This window comes from Chelonoidis abingdonii, chromosome 6, assembly GCF_003597395.2.
Source record: "Chelonoidis abingdonii isolate Lonesome George chromosome 6, CheloAbing_2.0, whole genome shotgun sequence".
Classification (NCBI taxonomy): domain Eukaryota; kingdom Metazoa; phylum Chordata; order Testudines; family Testudinidae; genus Chelonoidis; species Chelonoidis abingdonii.
Genome location: NC_133774.1, coordinates 106526337 through 106549484, shown reverse-complemented (window position 1 = coordinate 106549484; position 23148 = coordinate 106526337). Strand labels below are relative to the sequence as shown.

At 42.5% G+C, this 23148-nt stretch overlaps 1 protein-coding gene across 5 annotated transcripts in view; it reads right to left on the bottom strand.

Moving 5' to 3' along the window:
* Positions 1–7812: 7812 nt before the first annotated feature.
* The window catches only part of SLC24A2 (solute carrier family 24 member 2), a 195800-nt gene continuing 180464 nt past the window's right edge, over positions 7813–23148 (bottom strand). For all 5 annotated transcript variants that reach the window (XM_032797550.2, XM_032797549.2, XM_032797553.2 and 2 more), the window contains 3 exons: positions 15701–15790; positions 15017–15183; positions 7813–10024 (listed from right to left, as the gene is read on the bottom strand). In XM_032797550.2, the coding sequence (XP_032653441.1) occupies positions 9775–10024; positions 15017–15183; positions 15701–15790 (507 nt within the window). In that variant the 3' untranslated portion in view covers positions 7813–9774. The remainder of the gene's footprint in view (positions 10025–15016; positions 15184–15700; positions 15791–23148) is intronic.

Here is a 23148-nt window from a genome sequence, read left to right as displayed (position 1 = left end):
CCCTTCTTTCTCCACAGAGGGCTGGTCACCTTCTCCCCATACTGTGCTGCCCAGTGCAGCAGTCTGGGAGCTGACCTTGTTCGTGAAGACAGAGGCAAAAAAATCATTAAGTACATTAGCTTTTTCTACATCCTCTGTCACTAGGTTGCCTCAGTCATTCAGGGACTGTTCTCATCTGCTTAATACATGATGGATGGGCTAGGCAGACAGTGGTGAGCTGTGCTCGTCAGCTGCTGAGCCATTTGCTCATGAATATAGGACACTTTGCTCATATGCCACTCCCATTTTCTCTGTATCAGCTTGGCCTTAAACAAAATAGAGGGGCATTAAACCCAGTGGATGTGTGACTGTGAGAAAAATCCCCACAGACGGGAGGACTGCTTTGTGGTCTTACAAGGATGTGAAGCATTTTGGCCCAGATTGTGATTGGCCCTTGCATGGTTATGCAAGGACAAGCATGAGGGTGCACCCAGTCTCTCTACCCTTGGGGGGGAAAGCTCTTGTGAACTGCCACACAAGATCACAAGAGCTGCCCCTGCACCCCAAGGATGAAGCTGGTGAAAAGGGTAGTGAGAGTGAGGGTGGGGTTTCCAGGAGAACATTCTAGGCCAGCCTAATATGAGCTGCACATCCCCTGTGTGCAGGGAGCAGTCCCAGCAGGGATTGGGCTCGTGGAAGCACAGTTTTTCTGGTACTCCAACTGGGCTGTGTGGTTAAAGCCACAGTCTAGTCCTTCATAGGTTACTATGACTTATAGGCCCAGGTGAAAAGCAGGCCCAAGCCTGTTAATGACATCCGCCTGGACACTCTGCCTTGCTCCCAATGCTAATGCACTTTCTAGGATTCCTCAAAACACCAGGGAGTTCACAACGTGTCCTATGGTCTCCATTCATCCAGTGAACTATCCAGGAGACAGTTGCATTATAGCTCCCGGAAGCTACTTCATCCTTGATGAACTTTATTTAAACTGGTTCTCACTGTGGACTGTGCTAGAGATCTAAAGGGCTGGCAGCTGCCCAGAATCCCTACTATACTGCCTCTCCCAGAGGATGTCTGCCAGATGTCATCCTGCAAATAAATGAGCACTGTGAAATGCACAACGTAGAATGTTCAAAGTTGCTGCCATCTGCTAGCTGGGTGTGGAAGTTTAATAGTCACACAGAGCATTAGAAGTTTGATGTCTATAGAATTTGCAAGTGCATATTACCAATTTGGAAAAATTCAGCCTAAGGGCTCTGAACCTATTAACTTGCTAGTTCTCTGCTCTTCTTTTGTAGAACAGGAATGCCCAAGTACCTGTGCTCATAGCTCTATATAATAATACCACATCCCACCTATATACCAATCTGTGCATTTGCCAGGTATAATTTAGGTCTGCACTTACCCGAGGAAGGATGCTCTTGTGAGACATTGGACTGAGGGTCAAGAGACCTCAGTTGACTCCCACCTCCTGCCACAGATTTCCTGCGGGATGCTGGACAGATAACTTAGGCTCTGATCCAACAAAATGTTTAAGTCTGTGTAAATGCCAAATTAATTAACTTTTCCCACTGACATAAGTAGGACTGCTTGATAGCTGAACGTTAGGCCCATGCTCAAATACCATGCTGAATCCCAGTCTTGATCTCTGTGCCTCAATTCCTTATATGTAAAATGGGGATAATAATATCTCCTTATTATGACCCTTTCTCTGTATTGTCTACTTAGGTTTTTTGAGGCATGGACTTTTGTTTACTGTCTGCATGCACAGAATGTATCACAATGGGGCTTCAGCCTCTGTTGAGGCAACGAGGTGCTATTTTAATGCAAATAATTAATAATAACCTATATTTATAATAGAAATCATAGAAATGTAGGACTTGAGGAACCCTGGAGAGGTCATCTAATCCATCCCCCAATTCTGATATCATTATAAAGTAACAATAAATAGTTTAATGTGTATTTTTCAGAGCTGTAATGAGAGAATCAAGACAGAAAGAATACTAAACAAAATGACATCCGTTTAAGTCTTTTTTTTTTTTATATTTCACACTCAGAAGACTTAGTTACATAAAGTGACTTATATGAGGAGCTGATTATCAGTAGTACAAGGATGATACATTAGTGTGAAAGAGAGTACACAAGCACAGTGAAAAGTTCTGTAATTATAGTGAAGCAGTACATTTGACAGCAAGGGATTATTTCCAAGAGCCTATGTGTAAATAAATATAGCTTTCATACTATATACAAACTTGTATTCAGAGAATATATCAATGCAGAGTTATAGTACAGTTTCGTTCAGTGAATAATGATCCACACACACACACACACACACACACACACACACACACACACACACACACACACACACACACAAGCTTGTAATCATCTTGGGGCTACACAAGTCTGTTTTTCATGACAAAAGATTATTTTACATAAATAAATAAGGCTAGGGCTCCGGCTTTCTTTTCCTTTAAGTTAAAAATAAAAGAACAAAAAGTTTGAAAACTGCTGCATTTAAAAAAAATTAGTTTATTATAAAAATAACACCTAGTTGTCATTTATAACATACTACTAAATTTTTCAAGTGACAACATATGGGGCTGATCTTGCAAATCCTTACTAACATAAGTAGTCCTTATTCCTGTGAGTAGTCTTATTGGCTTCAGGATTGCAGGAGTAGGCCCATTATGAGGAACTGAGACCAGATAACGAAAACAAAAAAGTAACATCTGCAATGTTTGTTTTTGACAATAATTTCAAAGTTGTTGCTTTTCAGCAGATAGTTTGACTCTGGAGAATTTAAGATACTGTAGGAATTGTGATAGTATCTTAGTTTCTGTAAACTTAAAACACAAGGTGCTTATTTTACTGAGGTTTCATTTGGGGAATATATTAGAATAGTGATGTGAATTAATTGTCATATAAGGCCTGAGACTTAATTCTTTGCTACCCCAAAACATCCAGTTTTGGGTGTACAAGGACTGCAGGATTGCTGCAGGATTAAATGCCTTGCTGCAAAAATAATGCACAGAATTTTTTAAAGTCATGCTGTAAACATTAAGAATATGGGCAAATTCTACTTTCTCTTATCTCATTGTCTTTAGTAAAGTTGTGCTTGTGTAACTGAGGGTAGAATATGGCCCAATGTATATGTGGTGTTCTACCTATCTGAGGTCATTTTGTTAATTATCACATTAACATTTGATTCCTGTTTTGTCTTTTTTTCATCAGAAGATAGGATTGTCGTGCATTTGTAAGAAAGTGTCAGCACTTTGCTAACATATGATGATTGACTTAACAATATTTTATATTAAACATTATGTAACAGAGATGCATAATAGATTATTTATTTAAAAATTAATGCCCATATTCAGAATCAAAAAATAAGCTGCCTTTTTTTAAATGGCTTTGCTTTACACTAAGAAAATTATGCAACATAAAATACTATAAAGTGCAATATCTTTAAACATACATACAAATTTCATTTGGGTTACTCTGGTTTGATGATAGGGAGAATTTGCTGTAACTCTGTACTCATGTACAGTAGAGTTACCAACTCCTAACTCATATACAAAGTGTGTGTATGAGCATATATATGTGTTAGGAATGGGTAAACCTACTGTACATAAGGTTATATATATATAGAACTTCTTATTCTGTACGACATCTTGTTTAGGGCTATTTAGTCTTCATGAAATCATGAGTAAAAACACACAATAGGCCTAGTACGAGCTTTGTCTACGTAAGGAGTATGGGACTGTGTCTTACATTTATGTCATACGGGTACAATGCTTTGTATAACTTTGGTCTGGAAGGTTTTGGTGGCTGCTTCTTGCTTTCATTCAGACAAGAAATGATTAAGACCGATACACTGACATTTCTGTACTTATGGTAACAAATTAAGAAGGATAATTTTGATGAGTGAAATTAACTTCTGTGCAGAAGGTCAGTGCAAAACCTATGAACAACTTGAATCAACCTTACGTGCTCAAATTAGGACCAAAAACTTCTAGGCCAAAGTTATTCATATTATTTTATATATTTGCGATTCCTCAAGCTACCCACCTCACTCATATTAAGCTTCCCAGGAAACAGGAAAATATTAAACAGAATCAATTGGTCCAAGAAAAACACACACACTATAACTGTTTCATCTTATTTACAAGGGAAGGAAAATAATTTCTCAAAATACAAGTGTTTAAACTATTACATCTATTTGGAATCAGTGTTGACTGTATGCTCTAAACTGTTCCTGAAGCATTTCCAATGTATATATTTTATGTTGTATATTTTTCTCTTAAATAAATGCACACAACTCCCATTACAATTACATCTGTTTTGCCTACGTGTCAAAACCACACAGATTCCAGGGGTAAAATCCAGGCCTCGCAGACATAAATGACAAAATTTCTGTTGATTTCAGTGGGGCCTGGATTTCACCCCTGGACATGGTGTATCCTGATTCATACCCTCATGCAAATCCATTAGCTTCAATGAACTGACTAGTTAAGAGCAAGATAATATTAGGCCAAAACCAGACAATATTGAACTGGTCAGCATAGTAAGACTCAATATCTAAAACCAGTGGGGTCTAACTCTTCTTTCAGGGAGCATGCATAATTTACTCAACAAAATGATCTCAGTCTTTCCCAATGCCTTGTTAATTTTTTTCACAATGTTTATATGAAGAAACAGCATTTCATAAAATAAGGATAGTCAAATAAATATTTTATCTTTTTTGTTACATCTTTTAGGTCCAATTCTGCTCTCATTTACACCTTTGCATCCCCAGTGATTTCAGTACGGATATAATAGACCAAAATTTGTCCCAGCCTGTTTATTTCTAATATCGAACAGCATATTAATGGACCTTCACGATGTCAGAGCTCCAAAGTACTTAGATTTTTTTTCTACTCCCATTAGCCTTGCACAACCAATACAGTTATTAATGAATGAGTTGGATTCTATTCCTTTCTGTGCATCAGCTAGTGTTTACTACATTCCAATTCAACCTGTGTAATGTAACATTACTGAAAGCAATGTGGTTGCCTAAATGTCACTGAAAGCCTAATTTGGCCTGCAGAAACTTTATTACAGGTGATGATGTATGAGAAAGAAAGAACAAAGCTCGAATCTCAGATCCCAGGCTGAGTTTTAGGGCTGACAGTTAGAAAATAAACATGTTATAGAATCAATGAGCCACAATAAATATGGAATGACATAATACCATTTTGCAGAATCACTGTTCAGCAGCCACATTTCTTCAAAGATACAGTGGGCAAAATGATAGCTGCATAAAAATATCCCATTTAAAAAGATTTTTAGGTACTTCAGATCTTTATAGAATTCAGGATAATCATATATGAAACTTATTTTCCGGTAGAGCTTCACATATAGTGATAACAATAATATAAGTATAGTGACCACAACATTCTTTAGAGTATGTTATGGACACTACATGGTAGGTGCATTACCATAACAGATATTATATATGATCTCTTGATAAGCATCTGAATAACCTGTGTCACCGGTGTATTTTAATTCTATGCGGCTAGGAATATGTAGACAGATCAGTTGAACAAACAAGCAGAATACAGACAGGCATTTGGAAACTAAACCGGCTCACAGTAAAATGCTACAGTTAATGTTCCTTAACTGTTTGTTCCTGCAGATTTTTGCATCTTGACACCGCAGTGTCTCCAAGCACCACAGTTCCATGCATCCAAATTACCTACCCCAGAGTTCCCAGCACAGTTGTCTGTAACTAGCTAACACTTGCAGGACCTAAACAGAATTTTGCAAACATGGGGCCAGATCCTCAAACGGTAGAAACTGGCGTAGTTCCCCTGAAGTTAGTGGAGCTATGCAAATTTGTATTATCATTTGAATAAGGATTTGCCTGATAGACACAAAGCAGCAGAAGCTGCACATTTTGTTATTCTTGGGAAGGGGCAGGGAATCACTTTTAATACCTTCTAAGATGAATGTGTTGACAGAGGCAATCTAACACCACCAACTTCCTTGAAAGTGAAAGAATGAGTCAGGTATTTCAACATAGCACACAAATGCAGTACCAGTATCCCAGTCACTAGGTCTACTTAAAAATTGTCCTTAGAATTGTCTGTGACCATTGGACTGAAACATTTTCACTGAATACCATCTTGAAAAAATTATTGTTCTTTCTCTACCATGCCACAATATTGTGTCATATTCAGCTGCTAATGACTTTACTCTCCAGAGCACGTCACAGCTGTCTTATTGCAACTCCTGTTATAAATGTAAATAGGAATGGTGGCTTTTCCCCTTCTGAGTGTGGAACAGATTCTGATTGTAGGTGCACTAGTCTAAATGTGGAGTAACTGCACTGAGAGCTTTAGTGCACTGAACTGAGATCAAAATCTGGTTTGTGTGTTTTATTGTTTTAAATGTCAAACTGGTGTGTCTGAACTTTTTTTTTTAAAAAAACTAAACACCAAATGCCTTTGTAAGCCTGCTCTGTTGGTATAGAACTTCCTGAACATTATGTACTTCCTGTCTTTTTATAAAATGGTTTCTGTGCCATGCCTGAAAGATAATCTCCTACCAAATAGCAATCCATTGTTGCATTACGTTTCCCTCTGTAGCCACTGCTTGCTTGATAGTTTTTCTGTTAGTTTTGACTGCCTGATCCGATTTATATCTCATGTGGCTGTGCCAATATTTGACATACACCCTAATCTGCATAAATGTAGAATAAGCAATGCTTGGAAGATCAGCCTAAATAAATATGTTTCACTAGTTTGTTTAATTATACAGGTCAATTCTAACTTTCTTTTGAATTAAAAATGTATATTTTTTTGTCAGATTTCTTGTCTCTCTCTTTTCTACCTCCCTGAATTTCTCCTTTCAGTGTTGTGCCTGCACCAAGATCTCCTGGCTAAAGGGGAAAAACAGCTGCAGGAAACTGTTAGGCTTTTCAGGAAATGTCAGACATTGAACCTGGGGTATGTCCACCTGGGCCAGCAATTCAAGGTCAATGTCATTTTCTAACAGGGAAAGAATATCACTTGAAGGAGTGACTCACCTATTCCAGTGTAAGAAGATTTTAAATCTCATTTGAAACATAATGTGTCTGCTTTAAAGTACAGTCTTGTGAGTTGTTTCATAGTACTGCAGAAGAGACTTTTCATCACAGTGCACGTTGCTAGATGTTTCTGGTACTATTCAGATATTTATTGTAACTTCAGCAAAATGCGTGTCCTCTTGTGAGTTTGTGCATCTCAGTATATTATGTATGATTTACACATACACCTCACTTAAAGGTTCAACACACTGACAAAGTCCTGCACATATTCTTTGTGGTCACCAGCTCTTTTTATTCCTCTTATCTTAGGAAAGAAGCTCTAAGAGCCACTTGAAAACTTTGATAAAGCTACTGTGAGTATTGTCATCTAAGATACCACAAAGGATTTGGTGGTTCCCTCAGGATACATACAAGACTTAGGGCCAATTCTACCCTCACTTATAGCTGTGAAAAACCCTTGAGATCAGTGGGATTTTATTGGTGTAACTGAGTTCAGAATTTGGGCCCTGCATTTTTTCCTCACAGTACTTCCATTGCTTTCTGCTGAGGTCACTATAAGGTACACCTGCTTTTACACAAACTGTATCTTTATGAAAAAATAGTGAGTGGTGCCAGTGGCACCACTGTAGGTAAAACTGCAGCACAGATAAGGGGATTTCAGAGCAATAGGGGATATGAAATACACCGGGCAAACTTCTGCTCACAGTTACACAGGCACAAGTGCCACTAAAAATGCAAAGGTGTGTAATTAAGTGTGCAAACACTGCAGGTGTGTAATTAAGAGCAGAATCTGGCTTTGTATGCAATTCTGTACCTGGGTATTAAATCCTAGGCACAAGAAGTGACTAGCAGACTCTATAGTAACTGTAACTCCTAATTTTCTTGCTTTTGTTCATTAATATCTTAACTTTAGTAATATATACTTTTTTCTTTGTTATAAATATATATTTCTTACTGTTTGATCTACTGTTTTCTCCGTTTTTATGCTCTATGCAGATATAGTTATGTAGAGATATAAACATACATACAAGGAATACAATGAGGGGCAAAAGTGCTGAAAGCATGGGATATAGAAAGAAAACATGGCCATAACATGAGAACAGTCAACCAGCCAAAATGTGCTGAACCCTCTGTTCATAGTCCTGGGCATAGTATTTCCATTGCAGGTGGGATTTAAACCAGAAACAACTCTGAAGTGGGTCACTTCTGGAAAACAGATACAAAATGAAATTGCATGAACTCTAACCAAACACAGACCCTAAAAAAACAAACAGGCATTACGCAAAATAATTTTTACTCAGATTTCAAGTCTCCCATTTTATATCCAACTATAGGAAATGTACAATCTTTTTCTGTAGGAACACTGATTTCTCTCTCTTTCCTGGGGCTTTTCTGTTCAAATTTTGGACCTGCTTCTCCTCTCATGACTTCAATCTGAGCAGGAATGGGCTCTCTTCTTTCATGGGTCCCCTTAGACCTCCATAATTAACACATGCTACCACTTCAGTGACTCTAGAAGATTTCTGCCTGGGTTTCAACCTGCAACCCCTCCATAATACAATTGTTAGATTCCCCCTTGCTAAATTCTCAGACTTACAGGGGCAGGCTCTCAACTGGAATAAGTTATCATAACTTCATTAAGGAGCTGTGACAATTTACATCAGCTGAGGATCTGCCCTAAAGCTGATAAGAAAGTATGCAACAGTGAAGGACTTATTCACAGCAAATAATGGTGGAAAATAGTCTATAAAAGGATATTCACTTCAGCAAGTAGGCAGCTTCCCATCATGCAGCTGCATCTAAATTTTATATGAAATACTACACACAAACAAATCCAGCCTTCTTTCTTATATGAAAAGGCAAGCCTACAGTAGTAATAGCATCAGAAAGACATTGCTACTATTTATAGTATTGCTGCACTATAGAAAAGTAGTGAATTCACTTAGTCGTGTTTTCTACTTGCATGCTGGGATGATGCTAGAAGAGGCCACAAATCCCCAGTTTGGGTTTCACCTTTGACTGTCATGAGTCCGCCTACAGTTCACCATCAGTGCTAGAGCCAGAGTGGCTGGACCCTGCAGAGTTTTGCAGGATTCTATTGAAACATCATGTTCACTTTGCCAAGGGCTTCTAAAGGTCCGCAACGTAGATGTCCAAAATGTGCGCAAGCTCACAGCATATGAATCCATCTGAATGAAGAGATGTGTGCATCCTTTTCTATCTGTTACTCATGCAGATGCTGTTGCCTAACATCTTCCACTGATACATTTGATGGGTAACTACATAAATCCCCAACTAGAGGTCTGTGCTTCCCTAAAATGGATACTAGTGTTCTCCTTGCAAGGTTATACCTGTATGTATCTATTATGCTTTGTTTCTGCATGTAGGCATATATTAATATAGAGAAAGAGAGATACAGGGAAACATAGCATATGTGTAGTATATATAATAACTTGCATTGCTATAACACACATACAGGACCTCTGCCAGTGAACAGAGAACTTCCAAGTGCCATGCAAAGAAGCCTAAAGGTAGCTGATCTCACTTCTTACGTGTAACTGTTTTGTTCAGCAGCAAATGCATCAGCTGCATAATTTTTCCACTTCACATCCAGCCCTTTTTATCCTCTTTATGTATTTATTTTTGTAAGGGTTGTGGATCCACTGTTTATTCTCAGGGGTTGCTGTCCATTGCAGATATTTGTTTTGTTCGAGAAACGGCACTTCCTACTAGATGGAGACGGGACACAAGATTACTTTGTCCTCCAGAAGGACACTGACAATCAGGAATATGAAATAGAGACCAAACATGGTGCAGCCCAAGAATTTATTCATCCTCCACTTGCAGAGTGCAATTGAGAGGATGACAAAGAGTAGCATGATGAAGAGGAGGACGATAGCACAGAACAATCCATTGCTGCTGACAGTCACTGGGGCAAAGCCGTTAATTGCAGCATACAGGAGCCATGGAAGGGGAAGACTGAAAAACACAAAGAGAAATTGGAAATACCATAGAGAAACAAAAAGTGGTATTAAGTATACTTTGGAGGCACTTCAACATAAAGCTGTTGATTTAAACATCATGAAGCCCCTCTAATAGGTTAGTGCAGGGACACAATAAGAGAGGCATTAGGTAACATAGTAAAAATAAAAATTCTGTACTGGGCCTTGGGGGATGAACTAGATCAGGCTGAGCAGCAGGTGTGGCTAGGCTGGCAGACATCCTGTTTCTCAGCAGTTACCTCCAGAAGAGGCCAAGGCACAGATTGGCAGGTTGTAGAAGACTGGGCCCAGTGTACCAGGTGGTGAGGAAAATGGAATTGCCTATTTTTTGTGTCTGCACAGCATCTAGCACAGGGGTCGGCAACCTATGGCATGTGTGCCAAAGACGGCATGCGAGTCCCGGCAGCCAGCAGCATGCTATTAGAAGTCCTGTCCTGCCCAGCCCAGCCTGGCCCGCTCTTTTCCGCCCTCAGCCCCCTCCCGCGGGGGCAGGGGGCAGAAGCTTGGTCCTGCCGGCTCCCCTGCCTCTTCCAGCAGTGTGCTGGGTTCCTGCCCCTCCTCCACTTCTCTGTCCCTCCCTCCCTGCCGGCAGATCAGCTGATTGCCCTTGTGAGAGAGGGGGTCGGGGAAGAGTGGAGTCAGCGTGCTCACTGCTCCAGCCGGAGGCAGAGAAGAAGAGGGGTCAGGGCCTTGGGGAAGGGGGGTGGTGGAATAGGGGCATATCTTCTCCAGCCCCCTGCCCTGACCCCCCCCTCACACACACCCAGCCCTCTACCCTGAGTCCTGACCCCCCTCACACACACCCAACCCTCTACCCTGAGCCCCACAGCTCTGCACACTCCCCAGGCCTGTGCCCTGAGCCATGTGCCCTGCACACACCCCAAGCCCCTGCCCCGAGCCCAGTACCCCCCTCATACACACCCAGCCCTCTGCTTGACTCCTTCACCCCCTCATGACCCCATCCCTGACTCTGGCACCCCCACACATACCCAGTCCCCCCCCTGCCCTGACACCTGCACCCCCCTCACATGCCCCCAGCTCTGTGCCCTGGCTCTTGCACCCCCTGCACATATCCAGCCCTCCCACACCCCATGCACCCTCCACATCCCTACCCTGAGCACCAAACGGGAGTTCCTGCACTCCCCTCACATTCCCACCTGCACCCCTCGCACCAAATGGGAGCTGCCCAGGTAAGTGCCCTACACCCAAACCTCCTGCCCCAACCCTGAGCCCTCTCCCTCATTCTAGCTCCTGGCCAGACCCTTCACCCCCTGGCCTGTGCTCAGTGCACTCCCACCCTCAGCTAAGTGCAGAGAAAGGAAGAGGATGGGCCAGAACCAGGGAGAAGGTAGGTACCCACTGTATGTGGGCAGGACCAGGACCCCAGACCGGCAGTGGGCTGAGCGGGTCCAGCAGCCGGGATCCTGGCTGGCAGGAGCTGGCGGACGGAACCCCTGAGCGGCAGTGGGCTGAGCCGCACAGCCCACTGCTGGTCTGGGGTTCTGGCTGCCGGACCCTTGCCAGCTGGGGTCCTGGCTGCAGGCCCCGCTCGGCCCACTGCCAGCCTAGGTGAACAGAACCCCAGACCAGCAGCCGGCTGAATGGGTTGGCGGCATAAGATCAACATTTTAATTTAATTTTAAATGAAGCTTCTTAAATATTTTACAATACAACAATAGTTCAGTTATATAATATGTAGACTTATAGAGAGAGACCTTCTAAAAAACATTAAAATGTATTACTGGCATGCGAAACCTTAAATCAGAGTGAATAAATGAAGACTCGGCACTCCACTTCTGAAAGGTTGCTGACCCCTGACCTAGCACAATGCAGCCCTTTGGGCACTTCCAAAATATAAATATTTACTACTACTTTTCTGCTGCCCTCTCCACTATTGGGAGGTGTAATGCTGATGAGTGGACAGGGATTTAATGTAAATGACTTCTCCATGCTCCCAAGTATCCTATACTTTCTTGACCCTCTTTTCACATTTTCCCAGTCTTCTCTCTGATCCCTACTCAGGCTATTCCAACCACAAGCCTCTGCAAAGGTTGAAGGACCAGGCTCTCATAACTTGCAAATAAGCAACTAGGTTATTTTGTGTAGGAGACAGAAGTGGAGATATCTAGGGGGCTCCCTCCTCTTCCTCCACCTGTTGCCATGAAGAGCTCTTGGTCAGAAGGGAGTGTTTCCTGCCTGCCTCACAGCTTGCAGCTATCAGCTAGGAGGCTGTCTGTAAGCTGTGTGGCCCATGCCATTTGCTCCTTTCAATCAGTTGGGGAGAAACCTAGCCCCTGAGATCATACCAAACAGCCTGATTGCCAAATGGGCAGTAGATCCAAGCAGTGTCACAGATCTGCACCCGGAAGAGAGGAGAACACAGAACCTTTGATTCTCAGGCAGTGGAGCCTGGGCAAGTTGGAGAAGCAATGGCCCTCACGTTTTGGCCCTCAAGGCTTCTTGATCCACACCTAGAATATAACACTATGCAAAAATGTTTGAACTTAAGCTTAACTTCTATTTCTGTGCTTGATGTTACTGCATTTTCCGTTCTGTTGCTACAGTGTGAGGCTACATTACTCTGGAATATGTCAAATAGAAATAAATATTTAAGCCATTGACAGGAGTTTAGCAGAGCTTTGAACAGGTAAAAAATATGTCTGAAGCTCACATAACTCAAACTATATCATCTCTGACTAATGATCAAATGGGAATAATTTTTTACAGCCTGAGTAGTAACTAAACTGGAAACACAGCTGAATTCTGCCATTTTTAATCATAACTATAGCAGAGCTTCAAAGATATACAAGGCATCTTACCTTTCCAGAGATAAAAGCTAAAAAATTTGAGGAAAATAAAAGCCTACATCTGAATATTGCAAAAAGAAACTTCTTGCAATATGTCCACGGCCTATGTTCTAAGAAAACGCATTGAGGACACTTAGTGATTTAATGTGTGTAGGTATTATATTTGTGAGTTGATTATTTAAAAACAAAACATGCCACTGGTTCACCATACTAATGAAGAGTGAGGTCCAGAGTTTCAGCTGAGCCCAAAGTGATGGGGCAGCTGACAGGTGGTGATATAAAGAAATCACTTGTACTCCTCTCCAATTTCTGGAGACTGTTCTGTACCAGCCTAGCCAGTGGTGTAATTTAGAGCATCTCCAGGACTGCTCTACATTGCTTCAGCTGCTGATGGCCTGCCAAGGTTGTTCTGGGACCTGGGATGGCTGGAGTGCCCCTTACACTGAGTGTTAGGGTGTTATGCTGTCCCTTCACCACACGGATCCTCCTGTGACAGGGTAATGTTCTATCAGCATACTCTCAGCTCAAGTGTGCTGTGTGTCAGGGGTCTTACACACAACACATTTAAGGGGATAAAGATCTGCCTAAAGAATTCCCAGAATTTTTTGGCAAAACCCTTCACATTGCAGAAAGTGAGTGTGCAATGACACAGGAATGTCTGATTGAACTGTACAAAGCAGAATTTGGCTTTATATATGTACTCATATGGAGGTGTGGGGAAGAGGATTGTGCCTCGTACCCTGCAGTAACCACAATTTTACCCAAAATATTAAGTGGGCAATGGTGGTATATGTTTGTTCCTATGAGTCAGTACAGAAATGGAAATTCTGCATGGAGACGACTCAATTCCACAGTTTGTTTAGTCTCCACTCAAATACTATTTTAAATTTCTCCCATGACAGCACTTTATCTTGTTAAAAGAAACAACACTTTATGGGCCATATTCTTTCCTTAGTGATGCTGGTCAGTTGATATCAGTGGTGTTGAACTGGAGGATGTCAATGAGAGGAGAATTTGGCCCAATAACCTGTTTGCACATTAGAATCAATCTGATTATCAAAAATATAATGCGAAATCTCCTCCTGCTGACATCTGATGGCAAACAAATAACTTTGGAGATGGTGATATTAGAGGTGGCCAGATTCTCAGTTCTTAGTCATAGGGCAGAGATAGAGGGGCTAAGGTGACTTTAAACCCTCCTACCCCTTCCTGTATTTTGAGGTAGCCAGGAACCTGCCTGGCCCTGATGTAAGTTAAAACAGCCTCAAGGAGCCTTTAACTTGTGTTAGGGTGACTAGATGTCCTGATTTTATAGTGATAGTCCCAATATCTGGGGCTTTGTCTTATGTAGGCACCTATTACCCCCCATCCCCTGTCCCAATTTTTCACACTTGCTGTCTGGTCACCCTAATTTGTGCTCAGCTTCCCATGGCCCTGATGGAGGGAAACAATGCATTACACCTGTCCATACCCCTGATCACCATTATACCAGCGGCTGGAAGCAGGGCCGGTGTAGAACCCTTTTGCTCTATTGTTGCCAGGGAGGCCCCCTGCACAGAGTGTATTCTCAGGGTGCCATTTATCCCACTTTAAGGCCTCCCTTCACTGTCAGAACTATGTAAAGAGGCCTTAGAATAACAGAATCAGTGCTTGTGTGTCTGGATTTGTCAGGATTTATTTGGATAGTGGAACACTCAGTGGTACTGACTACAGTCTGGCAGGCACTGCAAGAACAAAAAAGCATTCATGATCACTGATCACACAGACAGCTGTAGCATGGAAACAGTATGAACAAAAAGGGCAAATCCCAAACTGCCGACTAAAGCAAAGCATGCTTTAAATACGATACCTGCAACAATATTCTTAAAGATTTTTAAAATGTGAAATTTACCTGACTGAATGGTCTCTTAAACAAACAAACAGCAAAATGGAGGCTCAACTGATTCATAACAAACTTATTTAACAAATATTCACTTTTGACCTGATTATACAGTAACCTTGATACAAATCATGACAGTAAAGCATGTTGCATGTGTAAGATACTGTATTTTGAAATCTATTTCTGTTACATGCAAAAGTGCAGAAAGCAATGGTAGCTAACACTATGACAAAACATTTAAGTTTTTATAACTTAGCCATAATTATCTTTGTGCACTACTTACCCCACTGTGATGTCAAAGATGTTGCTTCCAACAGAGCTGGATACTGCCATATCACCTAGGCCTTTCCGTGCCACAATAACACTGGTAATTAGGTCAGGGATAGAGGTGCCTGCAGCTAATATAGTCAATCCCATGATTTCTTCACTAATGCCAATGGTCTCGCCAACCTAAAAGGTATTGGGAAAAGTACAAAAGAATGCAGAGAGGTCATGGGAGGAATGGGCATTCTTTGCTGTAAAGTTGGTTAAAATGGAAAATCATCTAGGGGCATATTCTAGCCTCAATCTTTGGTAGGATGCCAATGGAAAGAGAGTAGAATACGCTCCCAAGTTTTTGGAACATGACATTTTTTAGTTTTGGAATTAAACATCAAGATGACCCTGCTGACTGAGTAACTCTTCTAATACTTACTGCTAGTAGGGAGAAAAAGAACACATTTATATTATTAATGAAGCAGTCAGTAAGGGGAGAAGTGGCCCTAAATGACTAGTCACAGAGACACATAGCTATGCATCTGAAGAAGTGGGCTGTAGCCCACGAAAGCTTATGTTCAAATAAATTAGTTAGTCTCTAAGATGCCACAAGTACTCCTGTTCTTTTTGCGGATACAGACTAACATGGCCGCTACTTTGAAAACTGAGACACATAGGACAATTACATTCCACACCTCTATCATTCTCTTACCTGATGTGCCCACCAGACCATTAAATAAGAAAAAACTGCTATCCAAGTGATTGCTCCAAAGAATGTGACAGGAAAAAATTTCCTGGAGGACTGAAAGAGAAATAAAACAGAAAGAGTGTGCATTTATGTTAAATATTGACCAATGCATATACAGTCCCTAAACAAATTCGGAATTACAAACATATAGTGATCTAAGAACGTTAGAAGAGGATTAAGTAGCTGAGCCTCTGCATGTCCTGATCCTGCAGTTCTTTACAAAGGCAAACCTCCTGCTGACTTCAACAGGAAAACAGTCTACGTCAGGATTGTAATATCAGAGCCATAGTGATGATCCTGATCATACTCAATAGTAAATATTGGTTTGCCATTCATTTTGTATATTCTTAGGTTGAAATTTGCTTCAGTGCTTTACTGAATCAGGGCCTTGACTTTGAATTTACCAAATAACTTTTATTCATAGACTCATAGACTTTAAGGTCAGAAGGGACCATTATGATCATCTAGTCTGACATCCAGCACAATGCAGGGCACAGAATCTCACCCACCCACTCCTGTAACAAACCCCTAACCTATATCTGAGTTATTGAAGTCCTCAAATCATGGTTTAAAGACCCCAAGGTGCAGAGAATCCTCCAGCAAGTGACCCATGCCCCACGCTGCAGAGGAAGGCGAAAAACCTCCAAGGCCTCTGCCAATCTTCCCCAAGCCCAAATATGGTGATCAGTTAAACCCTGAGCATGTGGGCGAGACTCACCAGCCAGCACCTAGGAAAGAATTCTTTGTAGTAACTCAGATCCCACCCCATCTAACATCCCATCACAGACCACTGGGCATATTTACCTGCTAATAATCAAAGCTGAATTAATTGCTAAAATTAGGCTATCCCATCATACCATCCCCTCCATAAACTTATGAAGCTTAGTTTTGAAGCCAGATATGTCTTTTGCCCCCACTATTCCCCTTGGAAGGCTGTTCCAGAACTTCACTCCTCTAATGGTTCATAAGGAATCAGTTTGAAAGTGGAAAACAGCTGTAACAGGCTATGATATTCTTTAGAGCCATTTTCCACTATTGAAGAGATTCCTTGTGAATAAAAGATATTCATAGTCAAGCTAGTCCTTATCTTGAGGTTTCAAAGCATGAGTATCATTATCCCTGTTTTACAGATGTGGAAACTGAGACACAGGGAGGTGAAGCGATTTGCCCAAAGTAATCTAGCAGGCTAGAAATGAGAATTGAAACTAGGTCTTCTGAATGCAGGCGACTGCCCCATCCTCAAGGCCACGTGCACACTCAAAATATTCCAGGAAGAATTAATATAAAATGTTACTGTTTCCCAACAAATTCTATAGTGAGAATGTACTTTTTGCACAACCACAAAGGTTGTTGCAGAGTCCAAAATGCTAATGAGGTACATTTCGAAGTTTTTAGCTAATCATATTTTACTTGAAAAATAACCCTTTTATTTTCAATTAACATAGTAGGATGCAATTAAGATGTACTGGTTACTGTGGAACCCCTTTGCTTTGTTTTGTAGAGAGGTTCATTATAAAAGAAAGGGAAACCTGTACACACAATAATGTCTTTGAAGCCCATTAATGAGTTCCAAAATCTATATCACACCAAAGCAGACTCATTTTTAATTAGGATTTCTCCTTTACTAATGTCAAGCTTTGAATGTACAGTATTCTCATAACAAATTAATGGGTTTTATTAAAATTCATTACTTATTTTGGTCTCTGTGCCTTTCAGTGTCATTCATCATCCCGACTGCCTTTTAAGCAAGTCATACCTGTTTAAAAGGGAGAGCTTAAGTTAACTAGTTTGGCAGAGCAATCTTGATTGTAATTCTGTTTGGAATAATCACAGTGTAAATCGAATTATGGCTTGAAACTAAATTTGTATTGCGAATGAATGCTTCAGCATTTGGTACTGCAGGCACAGCTTGCTGAAGAATCAGAGAGGGCAGTGCAGAACAGGGAAGAAAGCTGGCAACATGTGACCTCCAAAAGAAGGAAGAGGAGAACCCACATACCCCAAATGCAGATAGAGGTAAGAAACCGTTTTCAGGCTCTCTGCACAGGTACTATGGCGGAGAATGGTTTGGAAGAGTTATCTGAAAGAAGGGACCAGAAGGAGACTCCATCAACCAGAAGGCATGGAATGCATTGTCCTAGGGATGGGGGTTCCAAGACCATGACACCCAAAGGGCGGATATGAGTGGTGGTAGTCAGGGACTCCCTCCTAAGTGGGACAGAGTCATCCACCTGCCTTCCAGACCGGGAAACTTGAGAAGTGTGCTGCTTGCTTGAAGCTAGAATTCAGGATGTGCTGGAGTGTCTGCCGAGATGGATCAAGCCCTTGGACCGCTACCCCTTCCTACTTCTCCATCTGGGCACCAATGATACTGCCAAGAATGACCTTGAGCGGGTCACTGCAGACTACATGGCTCTGGAAAGAAGGATAAAAAAGTTTGAGGTGCAAGTTGTGTTCTCATCCATCCTCCCTGTTAAAGGAAAAGGCCCAGGTAGAGATCATCGAATTGTGGAGGCAAATGCATGATTATGCAGGTGGTGTTGGAGAGAGGGCTTTGGATTCCTCGCCCATGGGATGTTGTTCCAGGTAGAAGGTTTGCTAGGAAGAGATGGGATCCACCTAACAAAGAGAGGGAAGAGTATCTTTGCAGGCAGGCTTGCTAATCTAGTGAGGAGGACTTTAAACTAGGTTCATCGGGGTGACCTAAGCCCAGAGGTAAGTGGAGAAGTGGGATACTGGAAGGAAACACAACGAGGGGAGTACAACGGGGGAGGCCTCCTGATTCACACTGAGAAAGTAGGGCAATCGGCTAGTTATCTTAGGTGCCTGTTGTGATGGGTTGGATCACAGATACCCCCCTGGGAGCTGCCAACTGATGTACCAAGACTACCTCTGCTCCTGTTTTCCCTGCCAGCTCAGGACTCCAGCACCCTGCCTTGCTGAGCAGACCCTCCCATCTGCTCCAACAAAGACCCAGGGTCTGAATTACTTGCTCCAAAGCTGCAGGATTACCTGAAAACAGCTCACAGAAGTGTGCTTGTCTTTAGCACTCAGATGCCCAACTCCCAATGGGGTCTAAACCCAAATAAATGTATAAAGCTTATGCAGGGTAAACTCATAAATTGTTCACCCTCTATAACACTGAGAGAGAGAGATGCACAGTTGTTTGCTCCTCCAGGTATTAACACATACTCTGAGTTAATTAATAAGTAAAAAGTGATTTTATTAAATACAGAAAGTAGGATTTAAGTGGTTCTAAGTAGTAAAAGACAGAACAAAGTCACCAAGCCAAATAAAATAAAATGTGCAAATCTATGTCTAATCAAACTGAATACAGATAAGATCCTCACCAGTTCCAGAATGCTCCTTTTTACAGACTAATCTCCTTTTAGCCTGGGTCCAGCAATAACTCACACCCCTTGCAGTCTCTGTCCTTTACTCCAGTTTCTTTCAGTATCCTGGGGATGGGTGGGGTGGAGAGGCTCTCCCTTTAGCCAGCTGAAGAACAAAAAGAGGGGTCTCCCAGAGGTTTAAATAGACTGTCTCTTGTGGGTGGAGATCCCCTCCTCACTCCTATGCAAAGTCCAGCTCCAAGATGGAGTTCTGGAGTCACCTGGGCAAGTCACATGTCCATGCATGACTCACAGTCTTTACAGGTAGAAGCCATTGTCCACATGCTATCTTGCACGTCTCCACGAGGACTTCTTATGTGGATTGGAGCATTCCAAGATGCATTGTTACCCAAGTGCTTCCTGATTGGGTACTTAACCTTGTGAATTCCTTCCTAAAGAAGATGACCAAATGCCTCACAAAGCTTACTTACTCCAATATTCTTAACCTCAAGTACAAAATGATATATGTGTACAAATAGGATGAATAGATATAGTAAACCATAACCTTTACAGAGATATGTTACATGGCACAGGCAGCACAAAACATATTCCAGTTATGTCATAGTCCCATAAAGCCTTATGGGAGGTACCATCACACCTGTACATGAATGCAAGCAGCCTGGGAAACAAGCAGGGAGAATTGGAAGTCCTGGTACAGCCAAGGAACTATGATATGACTGGAATAACAGAGACTTGGTGGAGTAACTCACATGACTGGAGTACTGTCATGGATGGGTACAAACTGTTCAGGAAGGACAGGCTGGGGAGGAAAGGTGGAGGAGTTACACTGTATGTAAAAGAGCAGTATGATTGCTCAACGCTCCAGTATGAAACTGCAGAAAAGCCTGTTGAGAGTCTTTGGGTTAAGTTTAGAGGTGAGAGCAAGAAGGGTGATGTCATGATGGGCATTTGCTATAGACCACAGACCAGGAGGATGAGGCAGATGGGGCTTTCTTGGACAACTAACAGAAGTTTCCAGATCACAGGCCCTAGTTCTCATGGGGGACTTCAGATACCCTGACGTCTGCCGGGAGAGAAATATAGCAGTGCACAGACAATCCAGGAAATTTTTGAGAGTGTTGGGGACAACTTCTTGGTGCAAGTGCTGGAGGAACCGACTAGGGGCCATGCTTCTCTTGACCTACTGCTAACAAACAGGGATGAATTGGTAGAGGAAGTAGAAGAGGGTGGCAACCTGGGCAGCAGTGACCATGAGATGGTCGAGTTCAGGATCCTGAGAAAAGGAAGAAAGCAGAGCAGCAGAATACAGACCCTGGACTTCAGAAAAGCAGACTTTGACTCCCTCAGGGAACTGATGGGCAGGATCCCCTGGGAGGCTAAGATGAATGGGGAAGGAGTCAAGGAGAGCTGGCTGCATTTTAAAGAAGCCTTACTGAGGGTGCAGGAACAAACCATCCCAATGTGCAGAAAGAATAGCAAATATGGCAGGTGACCAGCTTGCCTTAACAGAGAAATCTTTGGTGAGCTTAAACACAAAAAGGAAGCTTACAAGAAGTGGAAACTTGGACAGAGGACTAGGGAGGAGTATGCAGGGGTGTAATCAGGAAGGTCAAAGCACAATTGGAGTTGCAGCTAGGAAGGGATGTGAAGGGTAACAAGAAGGGTTTCTACAGGTATGTTAGCAACAAGAAGAAGGTCAGGGAAAGTGTGGGACACTTAGTGAGTGGGGGAGGCAACCTAGTGTCTGATGATGTGGAAAAAGCTGAAGTACTTTTATTTCCTCAGTCTTCACAGATAAGGTCAGCTCCCAGACTGCTGCACTGGGCAGCACAGTATCGGGAGGAGGTGAGCAGCCCTCAGTGGTGAAAGAAGAGGTTATGGACTATTTAGAAAAGCTGGACATGCACAAGTCCATGGGCCTGGATTTAATGCATCCAAGGGTGCTGAGGGAGTTGGCTGATGTGATTGCAATTGGCCATTATTTTTGAAAACTCATGGCAATCGAGGGAGGTTCTGGATGATTGGAAAAAGGCAAATATAGTGCCCATCTTCAAAAAAGAGAAGAAGGAGAATCTGGAAAACTACAGACTGTGAGCCTCACCTTAGTCCCCGGAAAAATCATGGAGCAGGTCCTCAAGGAAACCATTTTGAAGCACTTGGAAGAGTGGAAGGTGATCAGGAACAGTCAACATGGATTCACCAAGGACAAGTTATGCCTGACCAATCTGATTACTTTCTATGATGAGATAACTGGCTCTGTAGATATGGGGAAAGTGGTGGATGTGATAATACTTTGACTTTAGCAAAGCTTTTGATATAGTCTCCCACAGAATTCTTGCCAGCAAGTTAAAGAAGTATGGATTGGATGAATGGACTATAAGGTGGATAGAAAGCTGACTAGATCGTCAGGCTCAACAGGTAGTGATCAATGGCTCAATGTTTAGTTGGCAGCTGGTATCAAGAGGAGTGCCCCAAGGGCTGGTCCTGGGGCTGGTTTTGTTCAACATCTTTATTATTGATCAGGATGATGGGATGGATTGCACCCTCAGCAAGTTTGTGGATGACACTAAGCTGTAGGAAGAGGTAAATACACTGGAGGGTAGGGATAGTGTCCAGAGTGACCTAGACACATTAGAGGATTGGGCCAAAAGAAATCTGATGAGGTTCAACAAGGACAACTACCTGAAGTGGCGTTTCAAAGAGGATGGAGCTCGGCTGTTCTCAGTTGTGGCAGATGACAGAACGAGGAGCAATAGTCTCAAGTTGATGTGGGGAAGGTCTAGGTTGGATATTAGGAAAAACTATTTCACTAGGAGGGTGGTGAAGCACTGAAATGGTTTCCCTAGGGAGGTGGTGGAATCTCCATCTTCAGAGATTTCTAAGGCCCGGCTTGACAAAGCCCTGGCTGGGATGATTTAGTTGGTGTTGGTCCTGCTTTGAGCAGGGCGTTGGATGACCTCCTGAGGTGTCTTCCAACCATAACCTTCTATGATTCAGATTTTAAACAACAAACATTCCTTAAAGTCACTGTTGTTTTGGCTCTCACATCAGATTATTTTTAATGAGCCAATGGTAATGTTTTACATGCTTATGTGAATGATCACTAGGACTGCTTGTGTGAGTAAGTGCTCTCCATTGGGAATATTGGTTCCACTGTCTAGCTTGTAATTGTGGCTTGACTCTACAGCACTTCTCTGTGAAACTCTTTTTAGCTTCACTTTTAATTTTTGTGCCCATAGACTACAGGTAAGGCTACGATTTAGTCATAGAGGTCACGGCAGTCACGGATTCTGTGACTTTACCAGACTTCCATGACTTCTTGGGTTTCAGTGTTGGGGCTGAAGCCAGGGTTGGAGGTGGGACTGTGTGCCCTTGCCCTGCGATTGGGGCTGGAACCAGGACCTCGCAGCCCCTGCCCTTCGGCTTGTGACAGGGGCTGCAGCTGGGGCCACACACTCCCCTTACAGCTTCCCAGGGCAGTATGCCACCCCGGCTGCAGCTAGGGCTTGGTGGAGGCTGCAGCCAGGGCAGCACACCCCTGTCCCGCAGCTGTGGCCAGCTGTGAAGTGAGGGCTGTGCACCTCTGTGGCTGTGCCCCCTGTCATTGTGGGGTGCTCGGCTTGTCAGTCCCCCACCCCATGGGACTCCATTCCTCTCCCCTACCTAGCCCCGGGCACCGATTGTTTTTAGTAAAGTCACCGACAGGTCACAGGCTCCCCTGTGAATTTTGGTTTATTGCCTGAGACCTATCCATGACTTTTAGTAAAAATAACCGTGACAAAAGTCTTAGCCTTAACTACAGGCCATTCTTCTGCTTAGCAAAACTCTCCAACCAGTAACTTCCTCACACAGTGCATTCAGATCAAACCGTGAGATCCTACGTGAATCCTGCAGCTTCCATTTGAACTATCATTTCAGAATGTAAGATGTCTGATACATGCAGGCTCTGTCTGTTCCTCCATTCTCTGGAGCACAGCTCTCCCCATATAGGCATATGAGTAATTTCCATCTGCATGGAGAGAATTAGGCTCAGAAATGTACTGAATGTTCCCATTACTT